The sequence below is a fragment of the Sinocyclocheilus anshuiensis genome, unplaced genomic scaffold (assembly GCF_001515605.1).
Source record: "Sinocyclocheilus anshuiensis isolate Anshui unplaced genomic scaffold, SAMN03320099.WGS_v1.1 scaffold2430, whole genome shotgun sequence".
In the NCBI taxonomy this organism is placed as follows: domain Eukaryota; kingdom Metazoa; phylum Chordata; class Actinopteri; order Cypriniformes; family Cyprinidae; genus Sinocyclocheilus; species Sinocyclocheilus anshuiensis.
In genome coordinates this window covers 400,606-423,842 of record NW_015556097.1, presented here as the reverse complement: position 1 = coordinate 423,842, position 23,237 = coordinate 400,606, and the positions used below count along the sequence as shown (strand labels likewise).

General features: G+C 39.2%; 1 protein-coding gene and 1 long non-coding RNA gene across 2 annotated transcripts in view; one reads left to right on the top strand and one right to left on the bottom strand.

Annotated features, from left to right (window-relative positions):
• LOC107676202 (uncharacterized) overlaps window positions 1-6,144 on the top strand; it is a 71,377-nt gene extending 65,233 nt beyond the window's left edge. Inside the window, exons 18-21 of the mRNA XM_016470709.1 lie at window positions 250-351; window positions 426-554; window positions 4,870-4,990; window positions 5,614-6,144. Coding sequence (XP_016326195.1) covers window positions 250-351; window positions 426-554; window positions 4,870-4,950 — 312 coding nt within the window. The 3' untranslated portion in view covers window positions 4,951-4,990; window positions 5,614-6,144. The remainder of the gene's footprint in view (window positions 1-249; window positions 352-425; window positions 555-4,869; window positions 4,991-5,613) is intronic.
• A 247-nt stretch (window positions 6,145-6,391) lies between these two features.
• LOC107676210 (uncharacterized) lies at window positions 6,392-7,152 on the bottom strand. The gene is made up of 2 exons (XR_001632709.1): window positions 6,618-7,152; window positions 6,392-6,448 (listed from the first exon to the last, which is right to left on the bottom strand). It is a non-coding gene; the product is annotated as an uncharacterized LOC107676210 (long non-coding RNA).
• Between the last annotated feature and the right edge of the window lie 16,085 nt (window positions 7,153-23,237).

The following is a 23,237-nucleotide window of genomic DNA, read 5'->3' as shown; positions in this document are numbered from 1 at the left end:
CACTCACTCACTCACTCACTCACTCACTCACTCACTCACTCACACACACACACACACACACAACCAGAGGTGGACAGTAACAAAGTACATTAACTTGAGTATTGTACTTAAGTACACTTTTTGAGTAACTGTACTTTGACTCAAGTGATGGAGCTGTGTACTTTGTCCACCTCTGCACACAGTGGATCTGTATATGGGCTAGACATCACCGTGTTAACCTGTGTGTGTGTGTGTGTGTTTGATCTGTAGAAGAGCTCAAAGAAGCGAGAGAAGGAGAGAGAAACATGCAAAGGCTGCAGTGAGACCTTCCACTTCACCAAACGCAAACACCACTGCAAGAGCTGCGGCGCGGTACGTGAGTCGCACGCAGACAGGTTTAGTATGCAATGCTGTGCGTCCTGACGTGTGGTGCTATTCGTCTGCAGGCCGTCTGTGGGAAGTGTTCGAAGGTGTCGGAGAGCAGGAACATCCGCGTGTGTAAGCCGTGTTTTGAAGGCCTGCAGGGAGCTGAAGGGACAGCAGGGGGCGGCACTGAGCCCAAGAGAAAACTCGAGGTAACATCAGCCTGACACTGTATTTTCACCCTGACCCTGTTTTTTTTTTTTTTTTTGTCCTACCTGTTTACTAGCATTTAAGAACGACTTGTAAGGCTGTGTGATAAATCAGTATTTATTTATAATAATAATTATTATTTATTATTATTACCAGTATTTATACAAAATTCCATAATATCCTTAATAACATTTCAAATAATTTTTAATACATGCGGTTCTACATGTCACTATGTAAATGAGCAGCTCAGTTTTGTCTGCTACACATACTAGTGCTCATCTGTGTCTCACTATATGAGACACGAACACATGAACGTCATCTCCAGACTCACTTCAGCAGATTTACACCGTTTCATTTCAGATAAAATCACATACACACTGAAACTCAAAGATCTTCACCACAAAACAACATCAAAATAATATATACAGTATATACAGTACACACACACACACACATATATATATATATATATATTTATACATTTACATTTAGTCATTCAGCAGAAGCTTTTATCCAAAGCGACTTACAAATGAGGACAATGGAAGCAATCAAAATCAACAAAAGAGCAACAATATGCAAGTGCTATAACAAGTCTCAGTTAGCTTAATGCATTATTTAATAAATAAAAAGAAAACAGATAGAATAGAAAAAGAATAGAGCAAGCTAGTGTTAGAGGCCTTTTTTATTTTTGTTAATTGTATAATAAAAAGAAAACAAATAGAATACAAAAAGAATAAAAAGAATAGAGAAGCTAGTGTTAGTTTTTTTTTTAAGAGAAACAAGCAGTTAGTAAATGAATAAAGTGCAAGCCTAAAAGGGGCAGGTTTTTTTTAAGAATAGAATTAGAATAGAGAGTGAGAGAGTTAGAGGGTCAAATAAAGATGGAAGAGATGTGTTTTTAGCCGATTCTTGAAGATGGCTAAGGACTCAGCACATAAGTCTGAAGTAATGAATTTAGGTAAAGGGGTGCAGAGCCAGTGGTTTTGTAGGCAGACATTAATGCCTTGAATTTTATGCAAGCAGCTATTGGTAGCCAGTGCAAACTGATAAACAGAGGTGTGACGTGCATTCTTGTCGGCTCATCAAAAATTAATCTTGCTGCCGCGTTCTGGATTAATTGTAAAGGTTTGATAGAAGTGGCTGGAAGACCTGCCAAGAGAGCATTGCAATAGTCCAGCCTGGACAGGACAAGAGCTTGAACAAGGAGTTGTGAAGCATGTTCTGAAAGAAAGGGCCTGATCTTCTTGATGTTGAATAAAGCAAATCTGCAGGACCGGGCAGTTTTAGCAGTGTGGTCTGAGAAAGTCAGCTGATCATCAATCATTACTTCAAGGTTTCTGGCTGTTTTTGAAGGATTTATAGTTGATGTGCCTAACTGGATGGTGAAATTGTGATTTTGTATGACTGTTTACACTTATTCATATAATTTTCACTTTAACAAGAGCAACTTTGAGGTTTTAGGGATTCCAAGCAGATATGCATGTAAACAGCCTTTCAATCAACAGACTACAATAATCATAGTAAGATGTTATCTGGATGTAAAAGAAAACCAAACTGGATGCAAGGTTACTTTTTGCCCATCTTGTGCATGAAATGAATGACATAATTCAACTAAAAGGAACTGAAAGGAGCCGTTTTAGGATGGTTTGTGATTTGCTCTTAGTGAATTAGGAGTCCTCTGGACTACCACTAACTTTCACAGATTTAGGAGCTTGTTTTTTTTTAACATTGAAACGCTTTGTGAAATACTTTTAGAGCAAACATTTTGGACCCACTCATTATTTTTTCCTTAAATCGGCAAGTTTGGAGCTACTTTTAGCCTTAAGATATTTTATGAATATAGCCTCTGATGTCCAGACACTGGAAACAGAGCTGATTTACAGCCACATTTGGAGGTGGCTCAGATTGGATGCAAATGTTGTGTGGATTCTCATGTTCACACGTGTGCATCAGTATCTGATCAGATGTGTGTAAATGCAGGCTTTACTCTGGTGTGTCCAGTGAATCACACACAGTTCTTCCTGAAGAGCGCACTCACAGCACGATCCTCCCCTGAAGCACACTGCGCTCTGCACTTTGATTTCAGTCCCAGTGAGGATGCTGATACTGTCGGATTCAACAAAGTATGTTCTTTAATGCAGTCAAAATGAATGAACAGCATAATGTCTGTCAGTGTCAAACACACTTCAGAAACAATGAAGAGAAGGACAGTAAAGTTTAAACAAACTGATAGTCCATCTTAAACAGCCAGTACTGTTCCTGAATGAACAAACACAACAGTAAACCATGTAAAGCCAAATCAGCAACTGTTAAAAGTGGACCAGCTGAACTCATGGTTATAGTCTGCATGTGGACCGCTGTATGTCCAGCTCATAAAATACTATGAATAACTCAGCCCTGAGTGTTTTATATTTTTGACATGTATGTTTTAGGCACCAATGCATAAATAAGAGACTCACAGCCGTTATAGCTAGAGCCGACTGGTTTGATTATTCTGAAATTCATATTCCTGTGAGAGTATCTGCTTGTTATCAGTAGCAGTTCTTATAAATGATTCTAATATTAAATTAGATGTACAGTTAGGTCCATAAATATTTGGACACTGACACAATTTTCATAATTTCGACTCTGTATGCCACCAGAATATAATTAAAATGAAACAATCACGATGAAATTGAAGTGCAGACTTTAAGTTTTAATTCGAGGAGTTGAACAAAAATATAACATAAAATGCTTAGGAATTACAACCATTTTTATACTCACTCCCCCTATTTTCAGGGGTTCAAATGTAATTGGACAAATAAATATAATCATAAATAAAATGTTCATTTTTAATATTTTGTTGAGAAATCTTTGCAGGCAATGACTGCCTTAAGTCTGGAGCTCATGGACATCAGCAGAGACTGGGTTTCTTCTTTGTGATGCTTTGCAAGACCTTTACTGTAGCTGACTTCAGTTGTTGTTCAGGTCGTTCTGCCTTTAGTTTTGTCTTCAGCGAGTGAAATGCTGCTCGATCAGGTTTAGATCAGGAGATTGACTCGGACACTGCAGAATATTCCACTGTTTTACCTTCAAAAACTCCTGGGTTGCTTTTGTTGTATGTTTTGGGTCATGGTTCATTTGTTCTATGAAGCGCCTCTCAATCAGCTTTGCTGCATTTGACTGAATCTGGGCAGAGAGTATATCTCTATACACTTCAGAGTTCATCCAGCTGCTTCTGTCTTCTGTCTCATCATCACTAAACACCAGTGACCCAGAGCCACTGAAGCCACGCACGCTCATGCATCACACTGCTCCATGCTTCACAGATGATGCTGTGTGCTTTGATCATGAGCTGTTCCAAGCCTTCTCCAGACTCCTTTCTTCCCGTCAATCTGGTACAGGTTGATCTTAACTTGAGCCATCCAAAGAATGCTTTTCCAGAAGTGCTCTGGTTTTTTAGATGGTTGTCCTCCGTGGACGTCCAGGTCTTTTTATGTTTCTGAGCTCACCAGTGCGTTCTTGTTTTCTCAGAATGTACCAAACTGTTATATTAAAGAGCTGTAATTCCTTAATCTTTCCTCCAATTGTGATGACTTGAATATGTTTTGGTCAGCAGCTAAAATAATAAAAATTGTGCCTCTTTCGAAATATATTTCTGTTATGACAACTCTCGGAGGGATTGGCATGGTAATGTACATGACAATGTTAATGTATTTGGTCTTGGCGGAATAGATCTGCTATACGCTGCTGCTGCGGCAGAGCAAGTACCGAGACTTGCTACTGCCAATACATCCACAACATGCTGCTGTGAGCATGTAAGAAATACTGCTGCTGAAAATATAACATACATGAAATAACCCCCATATAGCATACATGAATCACCTCGTAGCAGATCTATACAGGTGGAGCTGGGGAAGGTGGAGGGTTTCTGAAGCAAGCTGCACTGCTACTGCAAGCACTAATCATATATTTGAATGCTGAGCAGCGAGCTCATTGGCTACCGATACAGGAGAGAACCAATCAGCTATGCCATGTGATAATGATGTCATTAGGTCAGATTGAGTTAGACCTATCGGACTGCGCCATCTAGAGTTTCATGCCAGAACTCTGTATATGGACCTAACTGTAAATATAGCAATAATTCCAGTTTCACTTTGTGTTTTAGAGTGTATTCCTGTGATTGACTGATAATTATTGTTCTGTGTTTTTAGGCCACTGTATCTTGAGTTTAACATGCTTCCTCTTGAGCTCGGACTGATGTACGCTATACTGCAAATGTACAACCATACTAGTTTAGTCAGCATATTTTCAGCTGTGTGTGTGTGTGTGTTTCAGAAGCAGCTATCAGTTGCTCAGTCTTCTCAACGAATAGGAAAAGTTGAGGAGCTGGACCAGGAGCTGGGCAACCATCACTGAAGCACAACCTCTGCTGCTTTACCAGCAAACCAGCACACAGGTCAGAGAGTGTGTGTCTGTGTGTGTGTGTGTGTGTGTGTGTGTGTGTGTGTCACCTGTCAAATTATGGTCAGATGGATTTGCGTGACCCTGTCCTGACCTCAGAGCACTTGTCTGCGGATGGTGACACACGGGATAATGTGTGTCTGTGTCTGTTTGAGCATCCTTTTCTGTGCTCTTCTGTGTGTGTTTTCTGGGTAAATCGCTATCTTTAGGTCACATTTCACCCCAGAATCAATAGGGAAAACATGAGAAATTATATTTTGCATCAAGAAAATGAAGCCGATTTAAGGACACAAACCTCACGCTTATTTTTAATACTTTTTTTATAAATTAAAAAGTACAATAAATATGACTACAACATAAATGTACTACTTTACTAATTAATAACATTTAGTAATAATAGTAATAGCATGTTTTTATTTTCACATAACCGTAATCAGAATAAGAATATTTTTGTCATGAAAATAATGTCACAATGCAAAAAAAGTCATAATGGTTCTAAAAACGTTTTTTTGTTGTATACAATACCTGACCTGAATGTTTCATGACAGACATGATGAGATTGCACAATGTCTTGACATGATTGCAGAGATTCAGTGCTGTAATTGTTGTCTTTCTTAGGTCTCTCTGGCTGTGACATGAGAAGAAGAAAGAGTCAAACGTGTTCAGACTGATTCAGTATTGTGAATCAGCGACCGGCTGAACGGAGCTCCTGTCACATGCTGTAAAGGGAGGAGCATGAGCCAATAAGATGCTTACCCCCACCTCTGGTCCCTCCCCTTTATAAAAAAACTCCTGTTACTTGAAATCACTATATCCTCAGCACTTTTTCATTCTTTCTTTTGAAGAACCTTCGTTCACACGCTCGTTGCTCTTTCAGCTGCAGCTCCGTGTGAGAGCGACTGTTTGTCAATGCACTGTTCCCGTCCGCTGCTCGTGTTGCGCTGGATGAAGATGTCTATATAATGCTACGATGAATGATTTGTTGCCTTTCAGATGTTATTAGTTAAAGCATTAAGTCACTGTTCTTGTGATTCACTGTCAGTTCAAACCTTCATGCACCCCTTTGTTTATTCTTTCTGATTTGAAAAGATGAAATCCTTAAAATACAAGTAAACCGAAGAGACACACTGAACTGAAGCAGAGCAAAAAGTCATATTTCACTCAAAACAACAGGAAGAAATAATATTTTGCATGAAAAAAGAAGCCTGTTTTAGAGCCTTTTTTGCATTTTGCTATTATTTTCATGATAATTAAGCACATTTCACCCCAAATTCGCATTATTATTATACACAAGAAAAGTTATGATATGTTTCAATTTTGTAGTGTTCATACATTTTGGAAGAATTAGTCATACTGTAATTTCGTACATAATTAGTCATATGTTGATTTTTTTTTTAAGTACATTTATTACAATATTTATAGTAATGAGAATCACCACTGAGAATGAGGAAAACTTATTGCACACATTACAGGACCGACAATGAGATGTTTTTCAATATATGAATAATGTCACAATGTAAAAATATCTTAATGGTCCTAAAACGGCTTTATTTTACAGAATGTGAAATCTTACTTTGATTTTTGGAGTGAAACCCTGTTGTGTTTTCGCAACATTCACCCACGATTTCACAAGACAAGTGTGTTCATAAACTCTTCTAAAGTCTTTGGTAAGTCCATGGTCTGTTGCTTCCTCAAACTGTGCTGTACAAACCAGAGATGGTTTTCACTGTCTTCATGAGGATCCCCAGCTTCATTGTTTAAGGGCAGATTCCACTCAATATTACACCCGTCTGTTGAACTTTTGCCATTTCAATGCTTGAGGGGAAACGGTTCGCTGTTGTGTGAATTTTAAGGTAAAGGTTTGGATGAGAGGACTAAGTTTAAGAATGTCGTTTTCCTTTCTCTTCATCCTCTCACCAAAGGCACACTTCTCTTTTGTATGCAGCTGTATTGTGATTGCAACAGAAGTACTGTACACCTGCACACTCAGAGTCCAGTCTGGAGGTCGATCATGGTCAACATGTAATGAATGATGTAAACATTGCATTTGCTTCCCTTTTAATATTGTTTAAACCCTTGAAGCAGAACCAGTATTATTAAAAGCATTTTATGTGTACAAAAGCTGTCTTATAGCATATCAATGAATAAAAGAGTATCTGGTCACTGATGTTTATGAGGCTTCATTTATTCATTTAGCTCTTTAAAAGCAAATGTGTTCCAGCACTAGGCACATTTATCTTCGCAGTGACTGTTGAGGAGCAGCACACATGTTCTCATTGTCGATGCTTCACCACAGAAATGGACATATTTCTTTCACAAAACACAAAAGATTCTCGCTAGTCTGAATGTGTGATGATTTTAGTAGCTTCTTGGAATAGGGTGGCACTGACTTCCTGTTAGCAGAATATTATTCAGTCATATATAGATGAATTGTGAAAGCATCTGCTGAGATATGTTGAAACTGATTTCCATCACTTTTATGACTAAATCTGTTACCAATAGAGTTTTAGATGCGGATGATGATTATACAGTCATGTTCACGAACAGACTGAAAACAGTTTCCACATTAAATAATTAGTAATAAGTGTTCAACCAAGTGGACACAACCCCTGGAGATAATACAAATGGTCTACCAATAACTGAGCAAAATTGAACTGCTGTGAGAAAAAAATGCAACATTATGTGAAGTTCAAGCTAAGCTAACGCAAATAAGCTGAGGTTCATTTAAATGGTTCATTGTCCTGCCCACATTGAAATGTTTTAAGAGTGCTGTTCTGAATTTTAGCATGACTGTGAATACCTGTGGCTTCCACCAAATCAAAACAGATTAACAGCATGATTGTGGGTGTGATGTTGCTAACAAGAACTTAATATTGATTAACTAACATTTAGAGACACAATACTGCTAATTTGTCTATTTGCTCTACCAACGAAACTGGCATTCATTTGGTATCTCAACATGGGAAAGCACCAATAACACCACGTCTGTCAGCTGGCAAACCAATCCCAGCAATGATGCGGGAATCCCTCTTTGGGGACCAGTCTGTCAAGGCGGGTTCTTGAAGCCATTACAGCTCTTTTTAGCAGGGATAGTTAAGAGCCAGTGTAAACTAGGTGGCATCTCTGTTGTGGTGACCACGAGCCCATCCAATGGTGCAGTGAGAAGAAAACATCCCTCGCATCCATGCGCCTGTGGGTCTATGATTTCTTCCAAGGACTCTCATCCTCAGTGTATCACATGCTTGAGAGTCAGACACGTACAGACTGTGAGTTTTTATGGATTAAATCTTTCCCTATGAGATGATTGCTCATCTCTTAACTCTTTCCCCGCCACATAAATGGGATTTTCTGTCTTTTATGAGACAACACTTCCCTGCCATTGATGGAATTTTATGGCTTTCTGTGTTTTTACTGTTATACAGAAGGGGGTGCTATTAGACATCTGAAAGAGTACAGAATCTCCTTCATACTGGCAGTGAAATGGGTGAGTCCCCCTCCTTCAGGCCAGGGGAACTAGACGTTATAGAGAAGTGTAGGAGAGCTGCTGCTAAACTCTCCACAGACTAGCCTTTACAGCATATAATCCATACAGCAGTGGCCAAAATGATTAGAACACTAGTATTTCACCAGCTAAAAAATGGTTTTAAGTCAGTTATTTCCATCTTTTGCTGTAGTGTGTCAGTAGGAAATATCAGTTTACATTTCCAAACATTCATTTTGCCATTGACATTTATTTTATCTTTTGCTGTAGTGTGTCAGTAGGAAATATCAGTTTACATTTCCAAACATTCATTTTGCCATTGACTGTAATAATCGAGTGGGATTTTTGTCTGTCAACAGCCAGTGCTCCAGACAGAGATCTGATCTCATCATCATCCAGTCTGTGTCACAGCCATCTGCTGGAATGCCCTTGCCAGCCATCAGAGGGGACTCTTCTGGACTGTTGTTTGTGTTCCGTACTTCAGTTCCCATCACCCCTTGCACTCATTATTAGTTCTCATTGTTCCCAGCGGTGTGTTATTTAGTATTATTTGTTCCCTTATATATACCATGTTCTGTTATCCTTTGTTTGCTTCAGTATTGCGTTCTGTTTCTGTATACTTTGTTACCCCGTGTTTGAATAACTTTTTGCTTTCTTCTTGTTTGCCCTGTTATGGATCTTTGTTTTAGATTTATTAAACTGCACTTGGATCTTTCATTGTTTTCCCGAATATTTCGTGACAGAATACTGAAGCCCAACATCAGATCCAGCAGTTGGGCAGTGTTCTCTGTTTTTCTTTTGGACCAAAGGCATTCATATTCTTCCTCCAGCCACTAGTAAGGAGCGGATTGCATGATTTTGGGCATTGTTGGCTCTGCGCCAGCAGGGGATGGAGGTTGGAGATTTCAACCAGTTTTTTTGGACTTTAGCGGAGGGGCTGGATTACAATGATTAATGGTTGCCTGGATGAACCTCGGCCCCAGTGTGAGATGGAAGCTGCCTGGATGAACCTCGTCCCCAGTGTGAGATGGAAGCACTTCAGACTCTGGATTATTGGGGTTTTGTTAACTATCTCTGTTACCGCAGTTTATAGGTATCACTAGGTGAGTCTGAGCCCATTGCAGTGCCCGCAGAGATGCCAGAGTCCGCTGTAACCTCTTCGGAGAACAGTGAAGCTTCCCTATCTCTGACCCGTAAAGGTAGGGTGAGAAGGAGGAGGGCAGCTAAGTCCGCTCCTGTGGTCCCTATTCTGGTGGTCCCAGGTCTGGTGGTCCTGGAGGATCCGACTCCGGTGGCCTCAGAGTCCACTTCAGAGCCTGCTCTAGTCCGGGAGCCCTCAAAGTCCACTCATGAACCCACTCCAGTCTGGGAGCCCACAGAATCCACTCCAGAGCCTGCTCCAGTCTGGGAGCCCTCAGAGTCCACTCCAGAACCTGCTCCAGTCCGGGAGACCTCAGAGTCCATCATGAACCCGCTCCAGTCTGGGAGCCCACAGAATCCACACCAGAGCCTGCCCCAGCCCGGGATCCCACAGAATCCACTCCAGAGCCTGCTCCAGTCCGGGAGACCTCAGAGTCCACTCATGAATCCACTCCAGTCAGGGAGCTCTCAGAGTCCACTCCAGAGCCCACTCCAGTCTGGGAGCTCTTCAAGTCCACTCCAGAGCCTACTCTAGTCTATGAGTTTACTCCTGATCCCACTCAAATCTACGAGTTTATTCCAGAGTTCGCTCCAGTCTATGAGTCCGCTCCAGAGCCCACTCAAATCTACGGGTTTATTCCAGAGCTCACTCCAGTCTATGTGTCCGCTCCAGAGCCCACTCAATTTTATGAGTACACCCCAAAGCCCAATCCAGTCCAGGAGTCCACTCCTAAGCCTGCTTCCAGGTCGTCCCGAGGTGGCGGCATCTGCTGCAGAACCTCCAGAGGTGGCGGGGGTGTTCACTTCAGCTCCTCTGAAGACAGGGGTGTCCATTTATAAACTCTTCATCTATCTTGACGAGGTCATGGAGACTGTCAGTGAATCCCCTGTCATACCAGTCTCGGCCCTAGAAGTCTATAATAAACTCTTAGCCCTGCCTATTACGGTCGCAAAGACTGCCTCTGAATTCACTCAGTGCCCTGTTGCGGTCGGGGAGACCATTGCTGAACTGTCTGCCTGCCCTGTTATGGTCAAAGAGACCATTGCTGAGCTGTTTGCCTGTCTTATTGCGGCCATCAAGGCTGTTACTAACCTCTCTGTGCTCTTAATTGTAGTCCTGCCTGAGACGCTAGGGGGGTCATCTGCTTTGTCAGCTCCGCTGAGGTGGTCTTCAGCTCCACCCTTGCTGCCTAGCTCCTAGCCTCTACCTCCGTGTCAAGACCCTTTTCCACTACACGGGCATGGCCCGCCATCCCACCCCCTGATCCACCTCCGTTCTGCCTCCCTCCTGGAGTTCTTTGATTTTTGTTGGAGCATCTGGAATCCGCTCCTTAAAGCGGGGGTCATATCACAGCCATCTGCTGGAATGCCCTTGCCAGCCATCAGAGGACACTCTTCTGGACTGTTGTTTGTGTTCCGGACTTCAGTTCCCATCACCCCTTGCACTTATTATTAGTTCTCATTGTTCCCAGCTGTGTGTCATTCAGTATTATTTGTTCCCCTGTATATACCATGTTCTGTTATTTCTTGTTTGCTTCAGTATTGCGTTCTGTTTCTGTGTACTTTCTGTTACCCCGTGTTTGAATAGCTTTTTGCTTTCTTCTTGTTTGCCCTGTTTTGGATCTTTGTTTTTGATTTATTAAACTGCACTTGGATCTTTCATTGTTTTCCCAAATATTTCGTGACAGTCTGTCTGGAATGACATGAAGAAACAGAACAAACTGAGACAGACTAAATCCAGAAGAACTGTGGCAACGTCTCCAAGACGCTTCAAAAAACCTACCTGCAAAGCTACAGTACTGTTAACAGTTTTTAACACTTGACACTTGTGTAAAAATGCTGTCAAAAATAATGTCATAAATATATTTTCTTGATCAATTCACTTCTATTAACTAAATTAAATCAACATTTAGTGTGAGCATCCTTTGCGTGTAAAGCAGCTTTTTCTCTCGGTGCACTTGCACAGAGTTTTTCAGGGAGCTTTGCAGGTAGGTTTCTTGAAGCATCTTGGAGACGTTGCCAAAGTTCTTCTGGATTTAGTCTGTCTCAGTTTGTTCTGTTTCTTCATGTCATTCGAGACAGACTGGATGATCAGATCAGATTTCTGTGTGGAGCACTGGCTGTTGTCAGACAAAACTCTCACTGGATTATTAAATAACTGACTTAAAACCATTTTTTAGCTGGTGAAAATACTAGTGCTCTAATCATTTTGGCCACCACTGTATATTAGCAAGAGTCTGTTGTCACACACTTCTCCAGTAAAGCAGCAGAGTCCAGCTGTCCCAGCATGTGTCGCAGTGATACAGCCAGGGTTTGAAATTAACACCTGCCAAATGCGGGTAAAAATTCGCTGTGGCAGGTAACGCTGTCAAATCACTAGCCAATTTGGCAGGTTACTTTTCGTAAATTATGTTCACTCATTAATTTCTTGGGCAAGTTCATTTAAGCCAAATATGCACAGATTTACCGCAAATACTGAACTCGTAAGTCATCATGATATATTAAATACAGCCTAATTGTGCAACCCTTTATGATCAGTGATGCTGTCTACACTAGATGCAGCGTGACACAACATATCACCGACAGTAAACTGATGCCTCCTTACATTTATGACATACTGACACAAAGTGATTTGCAATGTCCACTTTGTCACATCCAGTGTGGACAGCCGCAAGCTTGTTTTATTTCGGTAAAAAATAGAAGTAGAAGTTATGAATGGCTGGTACCTTAAAAATTTTGTAGCCAAATTGGCTGGTGAGTGAAAAAGTTACATTCAAATTCTGGACACAGCGATTCTGGGACAAGATTTTTTTACATAGAGCGCCTGTAAAAAATGTTCTCTGGGATGAACTTTCACAAAATGGGGTTGTGAGTTGGGGAATTGTCAGTGGCAAATCACCTCCACCCCAATCAATGAGTGGCTTTATCCTCCACCTCCCGTTAACTGGGTTCTGAGCTACTGGAGACGTCTCCTGGAGCTCAGTCAGATTCCTTCAGTAGTTCTACTGCTTCTGCCTCAGATATACCTACCACTGAAGTACTGGCTTTACCCAAGCTTGTCACAGCCAAGTCTTCAGTTCATCTTTTTGACCTATCCCAAGTCTACCAGTCAAAAGAGGTGGTAACATTCCCCATGTTAAAGACCCAAGCTCTAGTCCTCCCTTCCGAGTTGTCCCAAGTTCCCCTGGAATATGCCAATCTCAATGAAGTCTTCAGTAAGACCCAAGCTGCCTCGTTACCTCCGCATAGACCTTATGATTGTTCCAGCCCACCTCGGGAAAACTTTACTCTCTCTCCGTTCCCGAGAGAAATGCCATGGAGAAGTACCTTCAGGAAGTCCTGGATAGCGGGTTCATCCACCCATCGACCTCATCTGAAAGAGCTGGCTTCTTCTTTGCCGCCAAGAAAGATGGTGGTGTCCGGCCCTGCATTGATTATTGGGGTCTTAATCGCATCACCATTATCCGGCTTTCCACAGCTTTCGTGGTCCTACAGGGTACTGTCATCTTCACTAAACTGGATTTTTGCAATGTCTACCATCTGGTCAGGATCTGAGACAAGTGGAAGACAGCATTCAACACTCCAATGGGTCATTATGAATACTAGGTTATGCCCTTCGGCCTGGACAATGCTCCAGCCATCTTCCGGCATTCATTAATGATGTTCTTTGGGAGATGTTGAATAAGTTTGTTTTACTTTGCCTTGACAACAGTGTTAATTTTGACAGCAAATTTTGATTTAGTGTTTTGATTTAGTCAGTCTTTTGACGAAAATGCTATTTAGTTTTAGTCATATTTTAATCATCTGAATTGTTTTAGTTTTAGTCTAGTTTTATTCGACTAAATATTATAACATTTTAGTTGACTAAGTCTACGGTATATTTAGTAGACTAAAATCTAAAGGGTTTTGTTAAATTGTAATGCATTATTTTTGTATTTTATTTCTGTTTTGGTTATTTTATTACATCAGGTTAAGCTAAAGCTTATAAACTAAATGAAATAAAATACGTTTTTTTAATATGTGTATTTTTATTTCCTTTTTTATAGATTTGTTTTTTAATTTCAGTAAACATTCATTTTATTTCAACTAATGAAGGCTATTTTTATGATTTTAGTTTTAACTATAAAGATCTGATACTAGTAAAATGTAGGCTATTGATTAAATAATATTTTGAATAATATTCTTAGTCTGTCCATCCTGTGATGAGGAATCCAAGACAGAAGCTACAATAGTTGTTAATTAAATGGAAATTTAATTAAATTAAACAGTTTATGTACTCAAAATATCAATTATGGCCAGGAAAAAAGCTTGAAATACACTGTGATTCTTATTTTGAAATGTCTGCACTGTGGACACTGCTCATTCAAGTTCAGATGAGGGCAATAAAGTATGCATTCTTACAACTGTCTAAAACATATTACCATATAAACATTGTAAACATTGTCATAATTCATCAAAATTTGATCAAAAGCAATCGCTTTCATTGATTGAATTGATTGAGTCTGTAGAGCGTGCCACAGCGCTGTGTTTTCCCGCGGATACATCAGGACGGTACAATGCAAATGTATGTAACTACCACATAAGACATCAGTCCTGACTGGATATCTTCCCAAATCGTCCTTCCCTAACATTTTTGTTTCGTTTTTATTCGCTGACGAAAATGAGAATATATTTTCGTTTTAGATTTTGTCATTAAAAACTGGTTTTTATTTAGTCATGGTCTCGTTTTCGTTGGTGAGAAAATGTCGTTGACAAAAATTATGATGAAAATAATTCATCAACGAAATTAACACTGCTTGACAACATTCTTATTTTCTCCTAAGAACATGTTCAGCATGTTCGACATGCCCTTGCGGAGAAAGTTCTTTGCCAAGCTGGAAAAGAGTGAATTCCAAGTCTCAAATGTTGCACAGAAACCATTCTAAATTTGATCTTACAATCATCTCTTAAATATGCGTACATGTGATTCATAGAATGAACGTATGCACAGAAAACACAAGTATGCCTCACTTTCAGATGTGAAATCTATGAACCGCAAATGAACTTGAACTTGCACGCAACTGAATGGTTTTTAGCTCTCTGCCTTGTAAACGACCCCTAATTAATGTCAATGACATTCTCTATTAAAAGACCTTCAAAATTATATATGATTTGTTGGAATTGGATTAAAAATGACTGAGCTACACCCGTTTGAAGTCGACGAAGTCAGCAAACTCAATTCTGAGAAAAATTAAGTTGAAGTTTTCTGAAGGTTCCAAAGCAAAATCACCTAGCTACGTTACATCGTTTCCACCACTTCCTTTCTTAATATTAATTACTATACTGATCATCTCAATATAGCCATTTTCTATTTTATCCTTGTTATTAAAAATAAGAACAGATGCAAAAAAAAAAAAGAAATATAAGAAAGAAACAAATAGGCATAGTGCATTACTTTTTCATTTTATGGGGTTGGTGTTAAAGAATTGTGTTATAATAACCGCTACAAATACAACTCATTATATACACTATAAACACTTTAAATGAGACAGACATGTAGATGTTTCTGAAAGATGTTTTCTGGAGGGATGGTTATTTTTAAATCATACCCTATTTATTGCATCAAAATGTGTTAATACTTTACTATATTTAAGGGTGGATAATTTTATCAGTTGTTTATTGCAACAAAACATAACTACAATAACTTTGTCTAGTGCTCTTATAAATGTTTATAGCATGATTTGTGAAAATTTAACTATACTGAATGACATACAGTAGCATAGACTTCTTCATGACTAGTTTTGCGTATTTCATTTCATTTCATTCTGTAACTACATTCTACAGATCTGTGTGTACTGGTGTTAAATGCTACTGTTTTTGACAGCATTGATAACATTTATGACAGATAATATCATGATAATTTTTGCGTTTCCCTTACCGAATGTCATATCCTGTCAGCAAAAACCTGTCCATGGGCTTTTTTGATTGCTTTCAGTTTACAGTTTTTTCCAATTGCTAACATCCCTTTGTCCAATCTATAATCATATTTTCAAAACTCTAAACACAATTAGCAAAACATCCGTCTGTTGTGACCATACCGTTAACACAATTCATGTTGTTTTCACACAATATTCAGTCAATTATCACATTTCTAAAATGCTTACATTTTCTTTTTTTTCATACAACCTTACCCCATACCAAAATCATGGATCATTCTTATCTTTTTTACAGATGCTTAAACACAGCCCCTATTTTTTTCTATAATGACTCATTGAATTTTAGACAGTATATTGCCAAGAATGAACACATTCAACACTTAAAAATGTAAAATGGGTTTCAGTTGAAGGTAACTAAGTTACAAAAAAACAATGAATGTTTATATTGTGTACTGTATGCAAGTAGAACTGAAACATGACAAGTAATGCAGTTTTTGTAAAGCCATCAACTGTTAGGATTTTGACAGTCACTGTGCTATGATTGACTATATGTTCCTGATGGATAGAAAAGTAGTGCTAAAGTTTTGACCGAATGACTCGATTTTGAATCATTTGAACCTCATAGCTGGTTACGGGCCTGAGTCCTACTGTAATGCACATATCTAATATAATGTTCCCAACAGTTCCCCAAATGTTCACTTAAGACATAACAGATTTTGTTTGCGTGAATAGCCTACTTAAATACTGTAATTCTGTGTATACAGTATGTGTATATTTATTGGGATCGCGCGCTGCCGGAAGCACATTTACCTGTATCAGTCAGCAGCAGTGTGAGAAGCGAGCAGAGAAAAAGGTAGGCCTACTCCTCTCAGAAAACATACAAATAAAGATCATTTTAGACTTTAATTATTATTTAGAGCATTGGGATTGCTAGATGAGGGTTTAATGAACTCATTTTTGTGAAAACCCCAAATTCAACTAAAATCGACATTTTTCACTTTTTTTGTCTGTAGCTCAAAATTAGACCGTGCGCATTCCGACTCATTTTGCCAGCACGGGTCCCATATAAAAGATCACCAGTCATCATCCAAATTTAATTTAGAACAGCGAGCTGCGAGAACAGCTTACATTTTGAAAAACCAGCAGTACTCCGACAAGAAAAAGTGTGTACGTCTGCTCAGACCCTGACGTGACGCTACGCACTTTCTCAAAATCAAGACATAGATCAAATATATGTGTATGCATGCTTTTTAAATGTGACCCTTAGTGTCCAGTGGCAGCCTCCAGATGGATTCTGGCAAGATCGGGGCAGTATTGGATTGGCCCCAACCGTGTTCAGTGAAACAGCTTCAGTGCTTTCTCCTTTTTTTCTTTTTTTATAGAAGATTCATTAGAAACTTTGGCTCCATTGCATAACCCCTCTCCGGGAGCTTTTGGCAGTGAAGGTGGCATTAGAAGAGTGGAGACATTGGTTGGAGGGAGCCAAACACCCATTCGTCATCTGGACAGGCCACAGAGACCTCACTTACATCTGAGAGGCTAAGAGGTTGAATTTCCATGCAGGTTCACTGGGCCCTTTTCTTAACCGATTTGACTTCACTCTCTCTTACCACTCGGGTTCAAAAATTCCAGATGTGCTCTCAAGGCAGTTTGGCTCACTGAACGAGTAGTCCACACTGGAACCTATCCTGTCTATGTCCAGAGTAGTGGCCAGTCTCAAGAGGACTTTGTCCCTAACAAACTATGCTCTGAAGTGTTACAGTGGGCACATGCTTCCCTCCCCTCTGGTCACCCTGGAGTAGAAGAACTTGCAAGCTCATCCAGAGGAAGATTTGGTGGCTGAAGGGCATTTGTAGTTGCTTGCTCTGTGTGTGCCAGAACAAGGAACCCAGAACCCTGCTGCATCCACTGCCCATCCCTAGACATCCATGGTCCCATATATCCTTGGACTTTGTCACGAGTCCACCAGAGTCCCCTGATAATAGAGTCATCCTTGTGGTGGATAGATTTTCCAAAGCGTGTCACCTCTTACCACTACCCAAGCTCTCCTCAGCAAGTCAGGCAGAAGAGCTTCTAATGTGGCACATGTTTAGGATCCATGGCTTCCTCCAAGACATGTGCTGCGTCCCAATTCACCTACTTATACTATGCCCTAAAAGTATGTACTCTTTTTGTGAAGAAAAAGTACATAGTTTTAGTATGTAGCAGAATAGTAGGCACGCTTTGGGACATACATATGCCTGTCCGTCGGTCTCGCATATCCGCCATGTTTGTATTTTTTAAATTTGAAGTTCTGATCGAATCCTCGTCCACCGCGCAAAGTGTTGTGGGCAATATTAGCCGTTAGAGTGTGCATCGATCTGCACTTCAAGTTTTAATCTCTAGTAGACCATCCGGGAATCTTTGGCATACTCTTTTCAACATACTATGATTAGGGCCATACTAATTGTTTTTTTTAATACTATTTAGGGCGGATAGTATGCGAATTGGGACGCAGCAATGGTCTCTGACCGAGGCCCACAGTTCATCTCCAGACTCTGTAAGGCGTTTTGGCTGCTTCATCAGATTAGATCAGATTAGCCTCTAGGATCCTCCAGATTCTCCTTTTAACCACACTCTAAAAAATGCTGGGTTAACTATGGACAAACCCAGCGTTTGGGTTGCTTTCAACCAACAGTTGGGTTAAATGTTTAACCCAACTTTCTGGGCAGTAACCCAACCGCTGGGTCAAAAACAACCCTGTCGCTAGGTTTGTCCATATTTTACCCAGTGCTAGGTTGTATTTAACCCAGCATTTTTTAGAGTGATTTTAGAGTTCCATTGCAGGTGGAATCTTGTAAATTGGCAAAAAATGTTTCATCAGTCCCTTTAAGATCCTCGGGAAGTTAAACCCAGTTTCTTACACTCAAAAAAATGCTGGGTTAAAAACAACTCAACTTGGGTTATTTGGCAACCCATTGCTGGGTAAATATTGGACAGAACACATGCTGGGTTATTTTGACGCAGATGGTTGGCTTAAATGTTTTTACCCACCATGCTGGGTTGTTTTATTTAAGTTAAGTAAGAACACCCATGGACAAAATACAAGACAAATTGGATTTATTTGGGTGAATACAGCATAGTTTACAATATTACATACATTTAAACTCGTTTAACAAGCATTTTAGACATAAAAAATTTTACATTTAAAAGTAGCATTTTAATTTAAGTGTATTCAACCGTTCTCTGTAATCGCTTTTCACCGAAATAGTGCTAATTCTCGTGCTGGTGTGTCGCTGAAGGCTGAAGAAGTGCACCAAATTGGCGAGAACGGCTCTCTCCTGTAGAGGACTCAAAAAGCCCGCGCTCTGACTGTAACTCAGCAGTTGGGTTATCCGTTCAAAGACAGGCTCAATCCAGCAGCTGGGTAGAAAAAAATAACCCAGCATTAAAAATGACCCAGCAACTTGGTTACAGGAAAAACTACCCAGCACATCGGTAAAAAATAATAGTAGAAATAACCCAATAGTCAAGTCAAGTCAGTCAAGTCACCTTTATTTATATAGCGCTTTTAACAATACAGATTGTGTCAAAGCAACTGAACAGCATTAATTAGGAAAATAGTGTGTCAATAATGCAAAATGACAATAGTAAACACTAATTTTTCAAAGGCAATAAAATGACCCAACAGGCTGAACCCAGCATTTGTGTTAAAAAAAATAACCCAGCATTTTGGTAGAGTGTTCTGCCCAGATCCATGAGGATTCATCCATCACTTTTCATGTCTCCTGAATAAAGCCTGTTGTGTGTTCTTCTCTGTCCCCAGCCAGCAAGCCTGTCCTAGTACCCCATGACATTGACGGTAAACCCGCTTGTTTGTAGTGTGTGAGTGTGTGTGTGTGTGTGTGTGTGTTTGAGTGTGTGTGCGTGTGTGTGTGTGTGTGTGTGTGTGTGCGTGTGTACTTGGTATTTATCACGTTATGGGTACAAATGTCCCCACAAGGATAGTAATACCAGTAAATTTTGACCTTGTAGGGACATTTTTTAGGTCCCCATGAGGAAACAAACTTATAAATCACACAGAATGGAGTGTACTGAAAATCTAAAAATGCAGAAAGTTTCCTGTAAGGGGTAGGTTTAGGGGTAGGGTTGGTGTAGGGCAATAGAATATACGGTCTGTACAGTATAAAAACCATTACGCCTATGGAGAGTCCCCACAAGGATAGCAAACCAGACATGTGTGTGTGTGTGTGTGTGTGTGAGAGAGTGTGTGTGAGTGTGTGTGTGTGTGTGTGTTCTACAATAGAATATACGGTCTGTACAGTATAAAAACCATTACGCCTATGGGATGTCCCCACTTTTCACAAAAACAAACCTGTGTGTGTGTGTGTGTGTGTGTGTGTGTGTGTGTGTTTGATGCAGATAGATGCAAACATAGATATAGTATGGACTGTATCTATGTGGTTTGGTATGTCTGTTGGAGAGTACAATGGTAGGTGTTTGTCTAGCTGACTGACATGAGTATCTTAATATTTTAACTGAATAAAGTAAAATAGTGCAATTGTTAATCATGACTGTGCACCAAAGTATGTGTTTTAATATAATGTTTTAACAGAATAAAGTAGAATAGTGCAGTTGGTCACCATTGGTGTGCATTGTTAATGAGTAGTTAGTTAATTTAGTTTTTTTTAGACTTGAGTTTTCTGTATGAATTTATGATGTTGATTTATTAGAATTTTATTAATATCCAAATTTATTTGTATTATCGTGCATTTTATTTATTTATTAAAAAATGTATTTGCATTTTATTTCGCATTAATAAATGATTTTTTCAATATATATGACCTGACTGGTTTCTTCGTTCAGAGCCCAAGCCCTCTAAAGATGACCTCCTTCAAAAAAGTGATCAAGCATTCTTTTAAACAAAAGTTATAATAAAAAGTTTAACAATAAGTAAAATCTCGTCAAGTTTTTGGAAAATTTTGAATGGACGACCAGCTAATGACCAGTTTAGACCAGTTAAAACCATGTTCCATCACAGCAACCAGCTTAGGGTACATTTTCAGGCCATGCAGTTAGTAGACAGATACTATATGTGTATCTGTGGCTTTAGCTATTATTACTAACAGTCCTATTACTGAACCCAAGACTTGGACTCAAATGTCTTCAAAATCAGTATAATGAATGTGTAATGAATTCTCTTTTGTGGCACCAGAGGACGCCACGGCCATCTGATCCAGTGGATGTAGAGGAAGTTCCATCGCACCTCGTCAGAGAACCCTCACATCTTCCTGTTAAACTCTCAGCTTGTCACGACTCTGCAGGCACCTGCAGGACTTCCTCTTTCTGCTTTCACTTAATAACTCTCACTTCATTGTCCTACCTTTCCTTCGCTTTTTTGCAAGACATCTCCTAACTCCCTCTTCAAGTCACCGGCTCATTGATTAAACGCGATTAATCACATCCAAAATAAACGTTTTTGTTTACATAATATATGAGTGTGTACTGTGTATATTTATTATGTATATGTAAATACTCACACATGTATACAAGACAAATATGTTGTTTATATATTAAATATATTTATATATAATAAATAATAATTTTTTAAAAGTTGTTTTAGATAAAAGTGTCTGCTAAATGACTAAATGTAAATGTAAATTATATAAATATAATTTTATGCATGTAAATATTTTCAAAACATATACTGTATGTGTGTGTATTTATATATACATAATAAATATACACAATACACATACACATTATGTAAACACAAAACGTTTATTTTGGATGCGATTAATCATTCGGCAGCACTACGTGAGACTGATAATTCTTCTTTTGTTTAATGGTCATCAGAAACCAATGCAGGCCGTGCATTAACCAGGAAACCCTTCAATGGGCTATCTACAATTTATGGATTTCATAGACATTTGCCATTTCAAAACGACCCCAGAATGCAGAAATAAGCACCAGTCCCATCTGAATCTAATTCAATATGCCTAGGCTATCCTTTCCAATTTAAAATATCACAATCTGATAATAACACAATTCCTAAGCAAAATCTCTCAACTTTGAGCCGGTGCTCAAATTGATGCTACTCTTTTAAAGTAAGGCATTGTCCAGATTTAAAAAAAATCACATTATGTCCGAACTAATATAATGAGGTATAAATGTAATTTTAAAAAGATTTATAATTTTAAAAATCTTTCGGATTTTTCTATATTGGCCGTTTAGCCTATTGTTTTATTATTTTACAGATTAAATTGATGATGTGTAGCTCCAGACTCATCTGGAGTTGAACCCACCGCATGAGTAACAGAACAATCTTGGATGCCCTGGGGGTAAGCAGATAAACATCAAATTTTAATTCTTGGGTGAACTATCCCTTTAAGCCACTAGGACAGAGCGACGGTAGAGTGTCCTCAACATAAATCCTCAATACTCGCTCCAGACTGAGCACGCATGCGCAGCTCCTCCGGCTCGGCGATAGAGGAGTGAAGTGAAAGCACCAGTGCAACAGTTTGAATGGCTTTCATCAGTGCATCAGAATCAGTGATGGGGGACTGGAGCAGCGTTCACAACCAGACAGGTATCATCCACACCACCCTACTCTTAAACATATGACTTCTGAAAAGTGTTTGTTTCTGTTAGGTTCGAGCTTTGAGTTGCTTTATAGCACAAGTTTGTTCGGTGGCACTTTCTTTTAGTGTTCTTCTTACACAAATGGGTAACACTTTATTTTACGGTGCCCTTGTTACACATGCTACATGTACTTACTATTGTAATAAATTATGCACAATTACATGAAAGTAAACGTAAGGCAAACCCTAATCCTAACCCTAACCATATAGTAAGTACATGTAGTTAATTATATTACTCAGTAGGCCTACTTAAATGTATAATTAGGCTACACGGTAACAACGACAATAAAGAAGTGTACGTACATGTAACATATGTTAACTTACATGATGCAAGTAGGCTACTATGGAAATGATAGCAAATTATAACTATTACATAATTACAAACTCTAATCCTAAACCTATAGTAAGTCAATTTGAAGTAAGTTGTTAATTATTTTTAGTAGCCTACTAATTTGTAATACAGTGTGCACTGAAACAGGGATACCGTAAAATAAAGCGATTGTTCGCTTAACAATCATCTACCAGTTGTAATTAACAACATTACCGATTGAGTTTGAATTTGTAAATAGATAATATACAAATATATTCTGTACTGTATTTACAATACCTATTTTTGAACAATGTGTGTAGGGGGAGAAAACGAACTTCTCTTTAGATGCGGTTTTAATGAAGTGTGTGTGTGTGTGTGTGTGTGACAGAGAGAGAGGTTTATTGTGTGTATTAACAGCAGACAGGATGATATGAGAGCAGGAAACGCGTCTTGTGCAAATGACAGCGGTTCTCTGATCGGAAACACACACGCTATGCGCTTCGAGCGGCTTCCTGTTTCTTTCTTCATCTTGTGTTTTCTTTTATTTCGACTTGAGGTTGACCCATGTCACTTTAAAAACCTGTACGCTGTTTTTTTTTTTAGTGGAACACTTATGTAGACGTTTTCATGCTGCTCTTATCCACACACACACACACACACACACACAAACGTGATAAATACCAGGTACACACACACACACACACACACACAAGTTCATAAAAGTATGAAGCTAAAGGCCTATTCCAAGCGTGAGGAATGGAGCAAACTTTAAATCA